The 19,878-nt window shown below is 38.6% G+C and overlaps 1 protein-coding gene and 1 pseudogene across 1 annotated transcript in view; one reads left to right on the forward strand and one right to left on the reverse strand.

Annotated features, from left to right (window-relative positions):
- The first annotated feature begins 412 nt into the window (after nt 1–412).
- The window catches only part of HMCN1 (hemicentin 1), a 503,492-nt gene continuing 484,026 nt past the window's right edge, over nt 413–19,878 (forward strand). Inside the window, exon 1 of the mRNA XM_024751100.1 lies at nt 413–680. Coding sequence (XP_024606868.1) covers nt 413–680 — 268 coding nt within the window. The remainder of the gene's footprint in view (nt 681–19,878) is intronic.
- LOC112403556 (cytochrome c oxidase subunit 5B, mitochondrial pseudogene) lies at nt 8,017–8,392 on the reverse strand (annotated as a pseudogene).

Here is a 19,878-nt window from a genome sequence, read left to right on the forward strand (position 1 = left end):
AGCCGCGACGGCTGGCCCGGCGGAGAGCGGCGCGGCGGCGGCAACGGCGGCGACGGCAAGGGCAGCGGACTCTGTGCGGCGCCGCTGGCTCGGAACGGCCCCCGGGGCATGGGCCGGGCGCGCCGCCCGCACTCAGCTACACGCCGCCCGGGCCGCGGGCACTCGGCTGTCCCGGAGGAGGCTGCGTCTGGACAAAAGCTGCCGCATCTCTGCCCGCCCGGCCCCTGCAGGGTTTCGGGTTTGGTGCTTGTCCCCATCTGATTCTCAGCGCCCAGTTTTTTGCGAGTTCAAAGAGGTTTCGGGAGTCGAATGAATTGCCCCGAGAAGAAACCCGCTGCCTGTTGTTGAGGAGGACTCAGCACAGTGCTTAGGCGCTCAGGAAAAAAAAAAAAAAAAAGGAAAGAAAGACAAAATGATTTCCTGGGACATTGTCCGCACAGTATTCCTGTTCACTCTTCTTTATACTTCCCAGGCTCAGGAAGCAAGACCCCAGTCAGAGATCAGGGCTGAGGAAATTCCCGAGGGGGCCTCCACGTTGGCTTTTGTGTTTGATGTGACGGGTTCCATGTATGATGATTTAGTTCAGGTTATCGAGGGGGCTTCCAAAATTTTGGAGACGTCTTTGAAAAGACCTAAGAGACCTCTTTTCAACTTTGCTTTGGTGCCTTTCCATGATCCAGGTAAGGGAAATATTTATTCTTTGTTATTCCTTATGATTACATTGTTTCTTATGCTGTGAAATTTTGTGTGAGTTTCAGAACAATTTTTAAAAAATGTGTAGCTGAATACAGTTGTAACAAAGAACTGCTCGCCTGTATCTGGGTTTGCTTTCTGATACCTAAAGTCTCAGCCATGGAGGTGGCTTGTTTAGGGTGATTGTACGGTGGTACCCAAACCTGGAAATGTGGAATTATGAAAATCAGAACCAGAGCAACGACATCAAAAGCAGTTAATTAACTTAAAAATTTTAGAACTAAAGTGTTTAATTAAGGCAGATTGGGACATGGGTATTCAGCAGCAATACTTTAAGAGCTAACATCAGCTTGAGAGCGTATTCAAGATAACTCTCAAGTAGGGGGGAGGAAAACCTGTAGTGTGAGACACAAGGAAGCTTGTTAAGCAATGATTACTAATGAACTGAAGAGATGAAAATAAGAAGAAGCCATTCATTTCTTAATTGAATCTATTCAAATTCTTTGCACCAGATCATCCTTAGTTAGGTTCACAGATGGTAATAAATGTTATGTCCATGTCTCATCCAGTAGAAGTGCTTGAAATTTGGTATGGCGGTGCTCTTTAAAGGTAGTTGAAGCACAGTCACTTTATTTTTTGCCCTAAATCCATGGGTTTCAGCTGCTCCACTGGAATTTGATCCTCTTTACTTTTTTGTTTCTCTTTAAAGTGGCACCTTTCTGTGAGGCTCATAGGAGCCTTCATTGTCATTGCTGAGGGTAGCACTGACGGGGGAGCCCTGGGGTTGGCTGTCTATAGCATCCACCTGAGTTTCATTAGCACAAGTGGCTGCCCAGTTGAAGAAATAAAGCAGTGGTTTCTTAAAAGTCCTCCCCCACTGTTCTCCCACATTTCTATTGAAATCTGTCTCTTCACTGGAAGACCTTGACACAACCTCTTCACAGTGAGAGTTTGATACTGAGAATCTCAGATTCTTTCCTCGTGCATTTGACAAGCATATATGAGTTCAAATCATTGCTGGGTATTAAATGTGGCAGGTTTCAGCTATTAAAAAAATTGTCAGGAGGAGGAGTTTAGAGGGAAATAGAACTCTGGGATTTTTGTTGTTGTTCTTTAAGTGATGAAAACCATAACCTATCCTACTCTTCTGGGATATACATATACCTTAGTAATTTCTACGTTGATCAAACGTGATATGTTCTTTATATTTGAATGAAGAATTGAACGATCATTTACTGTGTTAGCTGTCTCCGTGAGATACCTCATGTGTTATAATGTTTTTATTAAATGTCAAGATGCCAATTGTGATGTGGTCCAAGACTTTTGCTATTTTGGAATAGGCTAAATATGTTTCTTCTATAGGGATGAATCTGAAATAGGCTAAAAAAAAGTAAAAAATCTTTTCTCTAACACCACAATTTGCTTTCCTCCAAAAAACTGTTATGAAATTATGTTGCTGTAAGCAGAACACAAAAATTGCCTCTAGTCATAAATGGAAACTAGATCACCATGATATTTTGATACGATCTGAAAAGTTATTGTAATAAGTTGTATTGTAGTGTGCCGCCTTCCAGTTGTTACCAAATGGGGAAGTTTGTTGTAGTTGACTTTCCTATACTTTGGCAATCATGATTCAAAGTAGGGAAAGGTGGTATGCTAATAACAAATGGCTAAGAAATTATAGCTATTTTGAGTTAAATAATATGAGAAAATGATTAACTTAAATTGGTTCCATAAAATTAATTGTATGTATAATTCAGCAAAAATGATTAATTCCAGTTCCATTGTGATTCAAAGTAGAGAGGCTAAGACCAAAGTGTTTTTGAAGATAAAGAGGGAAATAAAACATACTAATAACCTTTAATTAAGTCTACTGACTCACTGTAGTGGATTGTAATATTATCTTTGTGTGACATTTTCTGTTTGTGTGTGTGTACAGTCATCACGAGTTTCTGATTCCCTTGTACTTCTGGTTGGTTATCAGCTTGTGCTCACCAGTGGACAGAAAGGGTCTTGAATGGAGTTTTGCTGGCTTACTGAGTGACATTAGAGAAGTCTATCTACCTTTTTGTATCTGTTATCTCAACTATAAAATGGCAGGATTGAATCTGAACATCGCTAAGGTCATGTCCAACTGTAACGTTTTACGACTGTTTTACATGTGGTGGTTTTTCACAGTCCCTGACACAACTGACAGGCAAAGAAAAGATGTGTGTAATTTAATATAATTATATGAATCACCTCGACTACTTACAGCTTTTCAAAATCCTTTGACATCTGCTTTTGCATTTAGCTAGATGCAATAATGGGTAAGATCTGGGCTGTAGTCTCAGGCATTTGACAAAGACCTTCAAGCCTTTACAGATGATTGTTTGGACCTCTGCGTTATGGTTTGGAGCAAGGTGTGTGTTTTCAGGTGGGGGTAAAAATGAAAATACATGGAAAATACAGACATACAAGAGCAATAAGTCTAACAAGTTGACAAGGAGGTGATAAAATCATTCAGAAAATGTGTATGTAGGAAGCTATTGTTAGAGGGGCAACAACATAACCCATGGTAGGAGGAAGTACCAGAGAGGACCAGGGTCATGGCAAGCCAAGTCAACTTTTTGATGCTACCTCCGCTTAAGATGGGTTTTTCACTTCTAGAATCACATTTAATGCATTAATTTTTAACAGCGTTATTGAGATATAATTCCCTTACCATACAATCATTCATTTAAAATGTACAATTCTGTGGTTTATAGTATATTCAGAGATATATACATGCAACCATCACCTCAGTCAAGTTTGGAACATTTTCCTCACTGCACAGAGAAGCCCTGTGCCTTTTAGTTATCAGTCCTCTACCCCTCCCCTCCGCTGTCACATATCATCCTCCTCCCAGCCTTAAGCAACTACTAATTTACTTCTTGTCTCTGTGGATTTTCCTCTTCTGGACTTTCATATGAATGGAATCATATGAATCGTATAATATGTGGTCTTTTTTGACTGGCTTCTTTAACTTTAGCATAATGTTTTTAAGGTTCATCCATGTTGTAGCATAAATCAGTACTTTAGTAATTTTTATGGCCAAATAATATTCCATTTTATAGATATACCACATTTTGTTTATCTTTTAATCTATGATGTATATTTGGGTTGTTTCCACTTTCTGGCTAGTATGAATAATGCTTCTATTAATATAAACATTTGTGTGCATTTTTCTCTGTGAACATATGTGATATTGTGATTTGTAATATGAAATAAATATTTGGGCTTTGTCACCTTTTCTGGCAAGGAGCTCTTAAAACCCTTGAAATTTCCTAAGTGATGAGAACCATAAAGGTATCTTCTGTTATGTTAATGAGGTAACTTTTGAACCCCACTGAAGAATGGGGGCTCATTGCCAGGAGACTCATCCCTGTGATTAGAGCATTGGAACTTTCAGTCCCACCCCTAACCTCTGGAGAATGTTCTGTGTGTACTTAAAAAGAATGTGTATTTTGCTGTTTTGGGATAGAATGTTCTATAATAGTCTATTATATCCATCTGGTCTAATGTGTCATTTAAGGCCAACTTTTTCTTATTGATTTTCTGTCTGGATGATCTATTTATTGATGCAAGTGGTATGTTTCAGTCCCCTAATATTATTGTATTACTGTCAATTTGTCCCTTTATATCTGTTAATATTTATGTATTTAGGTATGCCTGTGTTGGGTGCATACTACGAGTATTATAATCCTCTTATTGGATTGATCCCTTTGTCATTATGTAATACTCTTCTTTGTTTCCTGTTAGTCTTTGTTTTAAAGCCTATTTTGTCTGATATGCATATTGCTACTCCAACAATTCTTTTTGTTTCTTTTTGCATGGAATGTCTTTTTTCATTCCTTTACTTTTAGTATGTGTGTTTTAGACCTGAAGTGAGTGAGTCTCTTGCAGGCAGTGTATATATAGGTCTTTTTTTATTAAAATCCATTCAGCTGCCCTATGTCTTTTGATTGGAGCATTTAGTCCATTTACATTTAGAATAATTATTCATAGGAATAATTATAATTCATAGAATAATATTGTTGCAGTTTTGTTAATTGTTTCCTGGTTGTTTTTGTAGTTGCCCTCTGTTCCTTTCTTTGTTCTCTTCCCTTGTGATTTGATGACTTGTTTTTAGTGCTCTGTTTGTATTTCTTTCTCTTTATTTTTTGTGTATTTGGTATAGGTTTTGTGTTTGTCGTTACCATGAGGTTCATATATAACCTACGTATATAGGAGGCTATTTTAAGTTGATGGTCATTTAAGTTCAAGTACATTCTAAAAGCACTACATTTTTACTTCCCCACCCTCAATGTTTTATGCTCTTGATGTCATATTTACATCTTTTTATTTTGTATAATATTGTTGCAGTTTTGTTAATTGTTTTCTGGTTGTTTTTGTAGTTGTCCTCTGTTCCTTTCTTTTGTTCTCTTCCCTTGTGATTTGATGACTTGTTTTTAGTGCTCTGTTTGTATTTCTTTCTCTTTATTTTTTGTGTATTTGGTATAGGTTTTGTGTTTGTCGTTACCATGAGGTTCATATATAACCTACGTATATAGGAGGCTATTTTAAGTTGATGGTCATTTAAGTTCAAGTACATTCTAAAAGCACTACATTTTTACTTCCCCACCCTCAATGTTTTATGCTCTTGATGTCATATTTACATCTTTTTATTTTGTGTATTGCTTAACTGATTATTTTAGATATCAATGATTTTACTATTTTTGTCTTTTAACCTTCATGCTAGTTTTATAGGTGGTTGAACCACTACCTTTGGTATGTTTGCCTTTACCAGTGAGATTTTCTGTTTCATAATTTGTTTGGTTTGGTTTGGTTTGGTTATGGGCTTTTCTTTTCCATTTAAAGAGGTCCCTTTAATACTTTTTTTTTGTAAGGCCAGTTTAGTGGTGATGAACTCCTTTAGCTTTTTCTTTTATGGGAAACTCTTTATATTTCCTTCAATTATGAGTAATAACCTTACCAGGTAGAGTATTCTTGGTTGTAAGCTTTTTCTTTCAGCACTTTTAATATATTGTGCCAGTTTCTTCTGGCCTATACAGTTTCTGCTGAAAATTAGCTGATGGTCTTATGGGGGTTCCCTTGTATGTAACTAAGTGTTTTTCTCTTGCTTCTTTTAAGATTCTCTCTTTAACCTTTGATTCTCTCTCTAACCTTTCACCTTAAGGTTAACCTTTAACCTTAAGATTCTCTCTTTAACCTTCAACCTTTGTTGAAGCTTTGTTGAAGCTCACTGAGTTCATCCATTCTTCTTCCAAGTTCATTAAAATTATTTATGACTATTACTTACTTTAAACTATTTATCTGGTAAGTTGCTATCTCTGTTTTGTTTAGTTCTTTTCTGAGATTTTTATCTCATTCTTTTATTTGGAAGGTATCCCTTTGTCTTCTCCTTTTGCCTAACTCTTTGTGTTTGTTTCTATATATGAAGTATATCAGCTGTGTCTCCTGGTCTTGAAAGAGTGGCCTTATATAGAAGGTGTCTTGTGGGATGCAGTGGCACAGTCTCCCTGGTCATCAGAGCCAGGTGCAGAAGAGGATGGTATATCTTGGGTAAAGTTGGTAGTTGGAAGTTTTGAGAAATAGTTGGATTCTATGTATATTTTGGAGATTCAACCAAAAGGATTTAATGATGAACTAGATGTGAGAGAAAAATAACAGAAGATAAGAGAGATCCTGAGGATTTGTCTTGAGTGAGTAGAAGCATAGCGTAGCGATTTACTGAGATGGAGAACAAGCATGAAGTAGGTTTGAGAAAGAGTGGGAGACTGAGGCTGTTATTTTGGGGTATGTTTAAGTTTGAGATGCCTTTGTTACCCAAGTGGAGATATTACAAAGGCAGTTAGATATACAAGATTAGAATTCAAGGGGACAGGTCTGGGTCAGATACATAAATTTGGGATCCAGAGGCACATATAGGATGGTAATCAGGGCTCTGAGGCTAGGTAGGACCACTAAAGGACCGATTAAATGAAGAATTAATAAAGGTCTAAGGGCTCAGCCTTGGAATACTCCAATGTTTAGCAGTCAGAGATGATGATAAAAGAACAAAGTAGCCTGAGAAACTGAAGATTGAAGAGTATAACTAGAAATCAAGAGAGGAAAGCTTTCCAAGGAAGAAGCACTAAATGGTTAGTTAAGAAGAGGACCGAGAATTGGCTAATCTATTTAGCAACGTGGAAATCATTGATGTCTCAACAAGAAACGATGGGAGTGAAAGCCTGTTTGGAGAGAATTTAAAATAGAATGGGAGTAGAGGAATTGGAAATCTTTGGAATTTATTGCTGTTTCCAGCTACTGGAAAGGTTGTTCTGTTCATGAAGCTAATAGAACAAATATAAAATAGAACAAAATAGAAACTAGTTTTGATAAATGATTCAACCAGTATTTTACAAAATGCCCATGCGATGTAGTAGAAAGAATGTCCAATTTGGAACAAATTTGTGTTCTCTTCCTTATTCTTGTCATTTAAGCAAATCGTTTAACCTTGCCAGACTTGTTTCTTTATCTATAAAATCAGTGCATTGGTAGATTATTACTGAAGTCCATGGTTTTAATGATCATAATACAGTGAAAGATAAGGGACTGCAAAGAGACTCAAAGTGACAAGGACTTGATTCACTGGGAGAAATAGCAGCATTACATGTCTCTGCGCTTAAGTTTCATTGTAATAAAACTTCTGAGCCCTCAGTGACTTTGTATGTTTCTCCAGGACCTACAAAGTGTTAAAAAAAAACCTCTAGGACTTCTTTTATGAAAAGATTCTCTTAGAATATTTTTCTGAGCAATAGAATAGAAAGATTTTTACTAGGCAAATATTGCACATTCAGACCTTGAAAACCTATACCAATTTATATGAACTAAACTTCAAGTTGAATGTTTTCAGTTTCAGTATATATAGAAAAAGGAGCCAAGAAGCTATTAGTCTCCCTTTGCCTCTGGCACATCCTACAGGAAAAGGGTTTTCATGAGGAAATGGACTGGTCTTTTAAGTCAAAGAGAAATCTAACTAAAAGAAATGAACTAAAATTTAAGAGTGAGAGATTTTGGTTAGACAATGATAATGATAACTTTGTTTCCTAGGATGATAGACTATTTTAACCTGAGAGTGTAGATCCCATGTCACTGGTTGTTTCCTGAGGATATGGAGACGTTTTGCTCTGCACAATGAAAACTTACAAGTGTAGGAATCAAATATTTTTTTTTTAATGGGAGGAGGAGCCAATGTCATGGCTAGTTTTTATGGGAAAGAAGAAACTTTACATCACATTTTGAGTGAGTTAGTGCAGGGGCTCAGTGGGCCAGCTGGTGGGGCACCAGCTTGTAATGGGTTCCACCGGGCCTCGCCTTTGTGCAGCCAGAACCAGATGACAGCGCTGTTGTCTTCTTCACGGATGCAGCCCACTATCTGCTTATTGGTGATGGAGGGGACTAAATTAGGGTCTTCCTTGGTACCTGAGGTTGCCTTTGGGGCGAGCATATTGTACGGGTCCAGTCCCTTGTGTGAAGCCGGCATGACCTCCCTCTCCAGCCCAGATGCCTGCTCATCATCAGTAGGAACACCACCTCCAGATGCCATAGAGTGCACCATGGAGACTCCGCTGGGACCGCGGGCCGTCAGGGCCTGCATGGCCAGCGCTTCAGCTCTGTGGAGTAAACTTGAAGCCATCACGCCAGCTACCAGCATTTGGAATCGAATTTTGATATATCAAATATGTTAAGTTTGTGAGGGATGCTTCTATTTTGAAAAATCGTCTATGACTCCCACAGGATGAAGGTTTTTTTTTTTTTCCTTATTAGGTTGAGGACAGCCTTTTAATTGATTGATAGTAAACCAGAATTTGGTTTTGCTTATAGCTTGTCTCTTATCAGGCAAACAATAACCATTCTCAAGGATGTTTATGACTGCTTATCTCTATTTATAGGTAATAAACTCCCTGTTTGTCAAGGTGCTTTTGATTCAAAGATAATGAGGTATAGCTTACAAGAAGTTAACAGTCTTTGGGGAGAAAGGCAAGAGAAATAACAGTATTATATGCTGTGAAACATTTTATAGCGGGGAAAACAGCATGGGGAATTGTGTGAGCTGAGAGCATGTCCCTGCCCGAATTCAGGAGGGTGATGGTCAGCAAAGGTTTTCTGGAAGAAGTGTTACCTGGGGAAAGTGCACGAGTAAAAGCAGTTTAATCAAAAATATTAAGGAGTTTGGATTTCATCCTGAAAGCTTTTGGGAGGCTGAAAGGATTGTAAGTGAAAAGTGACATGATTGGGTTTTCATTTTAGATCTTTATGTCTTGGATGGATTGGAGTAAGGCAGTCCTGAGAGCTGAGAGATGAAATCTGAGGCCATCATAGCAATTCAGGGAGGAAAATTGAGGGGACTTGGGCATAGGAAGAAGGGTATGGATTTCTGAGCTATTAATAAAGTCCAAAAGACTGACTTGGCCCTTAGAACATGGAAAAAAGGGAAATATGAATCCCTTCTGTAGATTAAAATATGAAATTGGCGTACAATGAAAGAGAAAAGATATGTAAAGTTAGCTTTAAGATACACTGTTACTCTCAGGGTGGTAGTCTTTGTTATAAGTTCCTTATACATTAACTTGTCCAAAATAAAGTCTCAACCAAAAGTATGAGAGGTTAGCAATGAAAAAAGAGTCACAGAAACAGACTTAGACATTGTACAACCAAGTTCCTTTTAAAAAAAATTGTGGCATAATTGACATATAATATTAGTTTCAGGTGTACAACATAATGATTTAATATTTGTCTGTGTTGTGATATGGTCACCACGATAAGTCAAGATCTGTGATCATACATGTTAGAAACTGTTTTTTCTGTGATGAGAACTTTTAAGATTTAATCTCTTAGCCTCGTTCAAATATACAATACAGTATTGACTGTAGTCACTATGCTCTACATTACAATCCCATGACTTATTTTATAATTGGAAGTTTGTACCTTTTGACCCTCTTCTCTCATTTTGCCCGCCCCACCCCTTGCCCCGACAACCATCAGTCTTTTCTCTGTATCTATTAGTTTTTTTGTTTGTTTGTTTTAATTTATTTTATTTATTTTTGGCTGTGTTGGGGCTTCATTGCTGCCCGTGGGCTTTCTCTTGTTGTGGTGTGCGAGGGCTGCTCTTCGTTGCTGTGCGTGGGCTTCTCACTGCAGTGGCTTCTCTTGTTGCGGAGCACATGCTGTAGGCAGGCGGGCTCAGTGGCTGTGACATGCGGGCTCAATAGCATAGGCTCAGTAGTTGTGGCTTGCGGGCTATAGAGAGCAGGCTCAGTAGTTGTGGCACATGGCCTTAGTTGCTCTGCGGCATGTGGGATCTTCCCGGACCAGGGCTCAAAGCCATGTCTCCTGCATTGGCAGACAGATTCTTAACCACTGTGCCACCAGGGAAGCCCTGTATCCATTAGTTTTTTAAAAAAAATTTTTTAGACTCCACATATAAGTGAGAACATACTGTATTTGTCTTTCTCTATGTGATTTATTTCACTTAGCATAAAACTCTCAAGGTCCATCCATGTTGTAGCAAATGGCAAGATTTCCATTTTTTTATGACTGAATAATATTCCTGTGTGTGTGTGTGTGTGTGTGTATGTATGTGTGTATGCATGCCACAGTTTCTTTTTCCATTCATCCATTAACAGACACTTAGGTTGCTTCCATATCTTGGCTATTGTAAATAATGCTGCAGTGAACATGGGGGTTCATATATCTTTCTGTGTTGGTGTTTTTGTTTTGATAAATACCCAGAAGTGGGATTGCTGGATCATATATATGGTAGCTCTAGTTTTAATTTTTTGAGGAACCTCCATACTGTTCTCCATAGTGACTGCACCCATTTATATTCCCACCAACAGCGCACAAAGGTTCCCTTTCTCCACATCCTCACCAACGCTTCTTATTTCTTGCCTTTTTGATAGTAGACATTCTGACAGGTGTGAAGTGATATTTCATTGTGGGTTTGATTTGCATTTCCCTGGTGATTAGTGATGTTGAGTACTTTTCATTTACCTGTTGACCATCTGCATGTCTTTGAAAAGATGTCTCTTCAGATCCTCTGCCCATTTTTAAATCAGATATATATATTTTTGCCAAGTTCTATCTGCGGTTTGGAGTGTTAGTTCATTCTACACTTAAATAACTAGTCCATCATGAGCAATGTTCCAACTGTGGTGATAGACTGTTTATCTTTATAAATATGTAATGATGTCATTACATATTTGGATCATACTATTAACTCTCCTTGTTTTGGTTCCATGCTCACCAAACAGCCTCCAAATAATTTAACCTCATGAACTTTACTTATGGTGAGAGAATGCTCTGGTCAGACTGGCATATACCTCAGATTCACAGACAGTTATATTCCTTGTTGGTAAGTCATATTTTGGCATACCAGTTTTATACATCTGCCTCTGTTGTTTAAAGTATTCTGACAGTGTCAAGTTAAAGTTTCTGAGTTTGCAAGTCTGAGAGCCAGATCTTGGTTGATGGTAAATTTATGGAAGTAAGTGTCTCCCTGTGTGAATCTGTTTGGCTGGCCTCTCAGTCTCCAGGTTCTACCCCTCAGCATTTCCAGCTGTCACTGTTAGTGTGAATAGTGCCAGGTAACTGTCCTCTCCACTTGAAACTTATATAGGTGATAGCTGAAGCCATCGGAATGAATGAGATCATTTAAAGAGAGTATGTAGGCTGAGAAAAGAAGGAAGACAGGCAAGAACTATGGTGAACGCAAGCATTTAATAGAAGGGACATTCATAAAAGATTCTGCAAAGGAGAGTCCAGGTAAATAGGAAGAGAAACAGGAAGGAGCAGGGTTTGGAAATCTAAAAAGTTGTTAGTTTAAAGCAGGAGAAGTTGTCAACTCTATCCATTTATAAAGTTACTGAAAATAAAGGCTTTTAACCAAAAGATTAAAATAAAATAGACAGTTTCATTGGAGTTGTGGAATCAGGAGGCTGAAATGACAGGTAAGAAAATGGAGCTAATGAATGCAGTGTGGTTCTGTCATGAAACATAACATTGTGGTTTAAAGCATAGACTCTGGAGTCTGATGCCTGGGTTGGAAGACTGGCTCCACCAATTACTTGTTGTGTGACTGTAACTTCTTTGTGCTTCACTTTCAGTAATTGGGGATAGTATTACTACTCTATAAGGTTGATGTGAGGAGTGAAATACTGGATGTCCAAAACTTAGCACAATCCCTTTCACACAGTAAATTCTCAATAATCATTAGTTATTGAGATTTAGAGTTGAGAAAGGACATTTTTTAAGGTGGGAGAGAGGATAAATATTTAAATACTGCTAGAAAAGTCAGTAGAATAGAAGAGATAAAATATGCCAAAGGGAGAACAGATACTTTGTAAAACCAGGACTTTGAGGAAGTAAGAGGAGACAGAATGCAAAGTAGAAGGATTGGCTGTTGGCACGAGAAGACCTTTGGTTGAGTATAATAGGAGAGAAGCAGACCATTGATAGGTATAGTCATGGACAAGGTGGTAGGTGAGGATGCAGGATGTTGGGTGACTTCCTGTCTGATGGACTCTTTTTTTCTCAAACAGAAAGGAGGATCATTTGTTGAGAGGAGGGAAGTGGCAGAACGGTAAGTAAGGGATTGTAGAAAAATGGTGGAGTTTTGGAGGTAGAAGTTACCTGTGGACACAGAGACAGTTTTCCAGGATGAGTTGTGGTTCAGAAGATGAATTTGTGATGCTTGAATACTGCCTACCTTTGTGATTTTCTCCAGTAGCTCTTGGCAGCCTGGGTATAATCGCTGAGTTTAATCACTTGTTTGACCTAGGACTGGGATTTCGTTGAGCAGTTGTGGCTAAAGAAATAAGATATGGTTGAGAAGAATATTGATAAGAGAGAGTCTGAAGTGACAGATCATAGAGTCAAATCTGGTTGTGCTGGACTGACAAGAGTTGAGATTTTGCATGTGAAGGACAATATAACAAAGAATTTGGGATTAATTGGTAAGAATGGCCAGAGTGATTGATCATAGAATTCAGCTTGAGTAGAAATGAAGATTGTGGGATTGAAATCAAGGAACTTGAGTCTGCGGCGTTGAACATGTGTGTTAAAGTAACCTGGATAATAACAGAGCTTAAAATGCTGAGGAAGCCAGTGAGTCAGGCATCAAATTTTTATTTAATAAGGATTCATTGAGATGTCTTCAGATGGGAGATGACAATGATGAAGAAGGTTAGAGGGTGTCAGGTGGCACACATCTCAAAATGGCATGTTGAAGAAGGAGCAGACTCCACTGGGGAGGGCTGTAGGAGAGGTGGTCATCTATGGAGAACCTTGTTTCAGCTAAAGTGGGGATTAGATGCGGAGTTCCTGTGAGAAGATAGTCTGGAAGGCCACAGGATTTGTGAGGAAATAGGACGTGAATGAATGGGTCAGGAGAGAGGAAACAGGATGATAGGAAAAGGGAAGAGGAATGATTTGCATTTGCGGCAGTGATCGCAGATGATGGTGATGTAAAGCGGGGCAGGATATGCTGTTTGCGAAGTCTGAGACTTGGCTATACATTTAAGATACCAGTTCAGGCCCTGGGAGAGTTGGAGCCTGATGAAGTCATCTGTTGCAGACAGCATGGCTGGAAGGGACTCCTGAGGGAACACTTCAGCTCACACATCTTAGTGACACAGGCTTCGTAGCATCATTTTTATTTCTAATAATAACAGCTACCATTTTATTTTTTTGAGTCATTACTATGGACCGACACGGAACTAGATACATTGTGTGGCTCACAAAAAACCTAACTGGTCGATGTTAAATTTATTTTATATAGGAGGCAACTGAGGCTTATATGAACTCTCACATTATGTACAAAATTTCCTGAAAAAGAATAGCTTTCTACAGGTTATTTTTTGCCACCTTCTTCTGTTTTGAGAAATGTGTGAAATTGAGAAGATGTGCCCAGGAAGGCATGGCAAAGGGAACACCGTGTTAGTTTGTGAGGGCTGCCATAACAAAGTCCCACAAACTGGGTAGCTTAAACAACAGAAATTTATTGTCTCACTTCTGGAGGCTAGAAAGCTGAAATCAAGAAGTTGGCAGGGTTGTTTCCTTCTGAGGGCTGTAGGGGAGAATCTGTTTCATGCCTCTCTCCTAGCTTCTGGTGCTTTGCTCGTGATCATTGGTGTTCCTTGGCTTGTAGATGCACAGATCTCTGTCTTCATGTTCACAGGGTGGTCTCCCTGTGTGCTGTGTCAGTTTTCCCTTTTTGATAAGGACACCAGTCATATTGAATTATTAGCTCACCCAACTCCAGTATCTTAACCTCATCTTAACTAACTATATCTGAAACATCCTAAAAAAAAAAAAAAAGGCCACATTCCAGGGTGCTGGGAGATAGGACTTTAATGTATGAATTTTAAGGAGGACACAATTCAACCCATATTAAGACCATCCAGTGATTAACACTGAATAAAACAAAACTCTTAACTCTTTTGCTATAGACTCAGTTCATTCTGTAAGTTTCTAATAAAAATGTTTGCATCAGGGAGTATCATGGGCTCTAAGCTCTGAGCTCTCTTTGGATAGGAACAGGGTTCCCAGTGGGAGTTACAGAGAGAGGTACTAATATGTTTAGGATGCTATTTAAGTCCTTGAAATAATTTGACTTAAAAAAAGTGGTGAATTTTAGTCTTAAATCACTTAATACTTTAGAGCATTTACTCTTAAAACTTTTTTTTTTTTTCGCTCTTAAAACATTTAATAAAGCTTTATTTGATTTTTTTTCTTTTGGAGATGTTGAGACATTTATTTTGAAATGGGGGAAATTATACAGAAGCTAGGGATTCTGGGAATTATGTGTGTGTTCCAAAATATTTCGGGTTTGTATACCTATGGATTTCTTTTCTAGGAAACTTCAAACACACAAATTGGAGCAATTTTTCCATTAGCACTAAATCTCTGAGAGGTTCCCTTTAAGCATTGTTTTATTCTTAGGTGGGAGGAATTCCTGGAAGTTCCCAGGCTGGAATTCACTGTTTGTCATCGAAAATGCTTCAGGGCAACTCAGTAGCTGTTCTGGCCTAGATCAGACTGGGAGAGGCTGGTTAAATGAGACTGATGGTTGATGGGGAAGAGATAAATACATGAGATGAATATTTAATATTTCTCTTTCTTTTCTTTCTTTTTCTTTTTTACCAAGTAGAAGGTCCAGAAAATACATAGTTTCATTAAGCAGTAGAGAACAAAATTCTAAAGAGATACTGTACTACTTGGAATATTAATTTTTTAGATTCAAAGTGAAACCTGTTATGCTTTTTGTTTAGTTCATTATTTCCACTTCGGAGTCCTTTGCTGGAGCACACAGAAAACCTCATTTCTATTGTTTCATATCCCCCAGAGGGTCTTCCGTGTTTTTCTTAGGTGAACTTGTTCACTAGCCCTTGGGTCAGGTGATCCCGCTTGTGCCTTGAAGTTTTCTCCTAAGCCACACCTGATGTTGGAGTGTTTCTCTGTGTGCCACACATTTTCTCTTCTGTAATTAAAAGATTTTTTCAAAATTTCACCTCTTCCAAGGAATTTTTCTGGAGTATTGGAAAAGTGTCATTCAGTATGCAACCTATCAACTGTACCTTATATGGACTTAATTTGTTCCTTTGATAACTTCACTTGTTTTTTTCCCCCTTCTACCTTATAACAGATATCAAGATATTTTTTTCCATTCTTTGTTAAATTATTTACACTCTTCAGTAGTTTTCTTCAGGAATTGTATATAAGTAGGTGTTGGTTCACAACCTCAGGAGTTCCCAGGAGAAATTTGAACCCCCCGGTATATACAGAGGGCAAGGAGAGACCAAAGAAAGAGGAAGACCACTCTAGATTCATAAGTGGCAGTTTTAATAAGAAAAGGAACTTACATACGAGACTTGTCTTGGGTAGCTACAAGATGAGTTGATTTCTACATCCACCAACTGGAGTTTATGTGGAGGCCTTAACGGGGTTCAGTCATGTATACAGTACAGAATGATCTCAAAAACACATTAGTCTCTCAAGGCTTTTGCCCCTGAAGTAGCTCCTAATGTGGTAACAGTGGTCTGAACAAACATACATTCTAAGGAGAGAAGGGGGTGAGGAGTCTCCAGCTCAAGGTCTCGTCCTCTCAGTGACCTCCTCCAATAATAGGAAATCTTTTTGGTCTATTTTATTTTTTTTGAGAGTCTATAGCAACTTAATTTTTGATTAGTAGGTAGGTAGAATTCTGTACCTAACTTAGCCCATTGAAGATATTTTATTGTTTTCTGACTTGTTGATGAGAAGTCTTCTCTCGGTTTGTCATTCCTTTTTAGGTAAGCTGTCTTTTCTTTCTGGTTATTTTAAGATTGATCTCTTTTGCCTTTGTGTTTCTGCAGTTCTTTATTGTCTAAGCTTGGATTTGATATTATTTTTCCTGCTTGGAACCTGGTTTGCCACCCCAACCTGAGGACTTTAGTTTGTATTCATTTCTGGACAGTTCTTATCTTTCAAATATTTCTCTCTTTATTCTGTAATATCCCCTTCAAAAAAATCTTATTAAGTACATTTTGGATCTTCTCATTTGATTCTCCAAGCCTCTTTATCTTTCTTTCTTTCATAGTTTCCTTTTTTTTTCTCCCGTTGTGGAGCACAGGCTCCGGACGCGCAGGCTCAGCGGCCATGGCTCACGGGCCCAGCCGCTCCGCGGCATGTGGGATCTTCCCGGCCCGGGGCATGAACCCGTGTCCCCTGCATTGGCAGGCGGACTCTCAACCACTGCGCCACCAGGGAAGCTCCTAATCTACTCTTTGAGTCATGCATTGAGTTTTCAACTTCAATAACCATAGTTTTTTTTTTTTCCAGAAGTTTCATTTGGTTCTTTTTCAAATCTGCCTATTTTGTTTTGTATGCTCTTCGATATTACAGTCTCTTTAATATTGTTGTATTATTTCTACCTCTTAGAGTGGTGCAGATTCTTCCAACTGTTTGGTCTGCTGACTCTCCCTCATTGTGGTTTGTTTCCTTGTGTGGTTGCTGATTGTTGACTGTGAATGCATCCTCAGAAGGGAGTCTAGCGTACCCTGGATTGTGTACTTACTAGTGTTTCTACAGAGTGGTTTTGCATTTGATTTTGTTGAGGTCCTAAAATTAGCTTGTGGGCAGCTTTTCTTTGGCTTTGGGTTCCTGCACTATGCAGTTAGTACAATTCCTACTAAACCCTTATATGTTTCTTGCTTAGGGTTTCAGTTTAGCCTGAGGAGATTTATTCCCCAATTATATACCTGAATAGATAGTAAACTTTCTTGCCAATTTTCTACGTTAGTGTGAGGAATTTTTCCTGATCGCTGTTTCATTGATAGAACTTGGCTTTAAATAGGGTACTCTGCAAACTGTACTCAGTGGGCATTAAAATCTTAGCAGCCAAGCCCTGTATCAGGATCTGACACCCTCTTTTGCTGACATGGTGACAACTGAAGCTTACTTCTGGTTTGAGTTCCTTTTTTATTTTAGGTACTTGGGAGATTTCCCTTTATTTTTATTACTTGAGCTTGGCTTTTTATTACAAAGGAAATTTTATGTTTTATCCAGCATTTCTGTTTTGTAGGGCGAGTGTCTTCCTTGTCAGCTCAGTCTGCCATGTTGCTGAAAGGTCACTTCTCATACCTTCATACTTTTCCTTCTGTATTCTTTTCCTGTATCCAATTTTCTCCCATTAAAAAAGTTTTATTTATAGTAAAATATCTGCCTACAAGGAAAACTCTAGGCCCAGGTGATTGCTCAGGAGAGCTTTATCAGGTATTCAAGGGAAAATAATCAAATTCTATGAAACCACTTCATGAAAAAAAAAAAGGGAACACTTTCCTTGAGGCTGGCATAACCCTGGTACCAATATCTGATAAGGCTAATACAAGAAAGAAAAATTATAGGTCAGGGCTTCCCTGGTGGCGCAGTGGTTGAGAGTCCGCCTGCCGATGCAGGGGACGTGGGTTCGTGCCCCGGTCCGGGAAGATCCCACATGCCGCAGAGCGGCTGGGCCCGTGAGCCATGGCCACTGAGCCTGCGTGTCCGGAGCCTGTGCTCGGCAATGGGAGAGGCCACAACAGTGAGAGGCCTGCATACCGCAAAAAAATAAATAAATAAATAAATTATAGGTCAACTTCCCTCATAAATCTAGATGCAAAAATTAATATTAACAAGTCCATCCAGCAATATATAAAGAGGGACATATGTAATGACCAGGTTGTTTTAATCCCAAGGCTAAGAAGATTAGTTGAACACTAGAAAATAAATAGTAATTTATCATATTAGTAAAAGGAGAAAAATAATATCATCTCTGTAGATGCATTCAATATAATTATATATCTATTCATTATCAAATAAGGAAACAAACAACTCTTAGAAAACTAGGAATATACAATAACTCCTTTAATCTAAAACAAAAAAAAAACCTCTTCAGAATACACTAAAGTTATCGTCATGTTTGATGATTAAACTAAAATTTTTCCCATTGAAATTGCAACCAAGATAAAGATGGCAGTAAAGGAAGTTTAACTCTAGTGTATCCATACCAATGACTCAGTTTTTATTTCCAGTGTTATTTCTTTGTGCCCTCTCTTTCTTCATGATCAGTTTGTCTGTTTCAAGAAAATGGCCTCTGGATTTTTGATCATCTCTATTTTTTTGTTTTCTACTTTATTAATTTGTGGCCCTATTTTTATTGTTTCTTAGCTTCCACTTTCCTTAGTTTTGTTCTGTTGTTTCTTTTTAACTTTGAAATTTATATGTTTATTTTTACCTATCTTATTCATAATACAGACATTTAAGGCTTTTAACTTTAATACATACTTTTTTTCTATTTAAAAAATTGTAAAGACTGCTTTTGTGAATGAGCCAGTTTGGTCAATTATTATTTTGTAAATATTTTGAGTGTGTTGGAAAAACAGTATTCTCTGCTTATTGGATATGTGATTCTTTATATATAATTTAGATAAGTTTGTTAATTGTATTATTTAGAGAGGGAGTATAACATAGTGGTTAAGAACATAGGTTCTGGGGTAGACTGCCTGGGTTTCAAGCCTGGCTCTGCTACTTATTAGCTCTGTGAACTTGGACATAACCTCTCTATGTTCAGTTTCTTCATCTGTAAAATATGCATAATAATAGTACCCTTTCATAGAATTATTTTCAGGGTTAAATTAATTAATATGTAAAGTGTTTATAGTAGTGCCTGGCACATATTAAGTGCTACAGAATATGTCTAAGATCCTGTTGTTCAAATCTGTACTTCTAATTATTTTTATTTGCTTGCCCTATACGTTTGTGATAGCGATATATGGAAATCACACACTATCATCTGTTTTTTTCTTCTTGTACTTTGGCCAGTCTTTACTCTCTTTGTTGTAACGTTATAATGTTGTGTGCATATAAAATTATTTACCTGGTGGATTTATCCATTTTGTTATTACATAGTAGTATCCTTCTTAATCCAGGACCTCTACCTGATCTAGTTCCCTCTGTGGAGATTAGAAAAAGCCACATCCTGTGGGTCAGGTAGCTTGGCCGAAGGCTAACTCAGCAGGTTGTCCAGGGTGGTTTGGAGATGTGTAGGCCAAACAGCATCAGGATTGGCCAAAACCTGGAAGGCTGTTTTTCACTGGTTTTCCAGTGGAGGCTGCTGCTAAGCCTCGGGGTGCAGTGCTAGGGGAAGGCTCTAGAACTTATCCTTGGCCACTGTGAGACCATCATGTGCTGCTTGGACATTCCTGTATGAGGCTGGGAAACCTAGAGTGAAAAGTCTCAAGTGTCACCTTATCAGCTGGCTGAGGAGATCACAGCTGCTCTGTAAACCGTGTCTGGGGTTCAGGAACGGGCTGAGGACTGGTAGGCCGGGGCAGCCATACCTGTTGAGAATCACAGGAGGCTGGGAACCCCATTATTCTCTCTGGGGCTGGTGAGGTTCCAGAGAGATGGGAATAGGAGCAAAGGGGCTCCCCATGAGTGGAGCAGAGGAGAATCAAATTTCTTATCTCCTGTGCAGCACTCAGAAAACCTGGGCTCTTCTAGAAAATCACATCCATAGGATGGACAGAAGATGCTCACAAATGGAGTTTTGGCAGTGGAAGTCAGTAAGTGTGGATGGCTGGGGAGGTGGAGCTGGAGAGATGC

This window comes from Neophocaena asiaeorientalis, unplaced genomic scaffold, assembly GCF_003031525.2.
Source record: "Neophocaena asiaeorientalis asiaeorientalis breed wild unplaced genomic scaffold, Neophocaena_asiaeorientalis_V1.1 scaffold67, whole genome shotgun sequence".
NCBI lineage: Eukaryota > Metazoa > Chordata > Mammalia > Artiodactyla > Phocoenidae > Neophocaena > Neophocaena asiaeorientalis.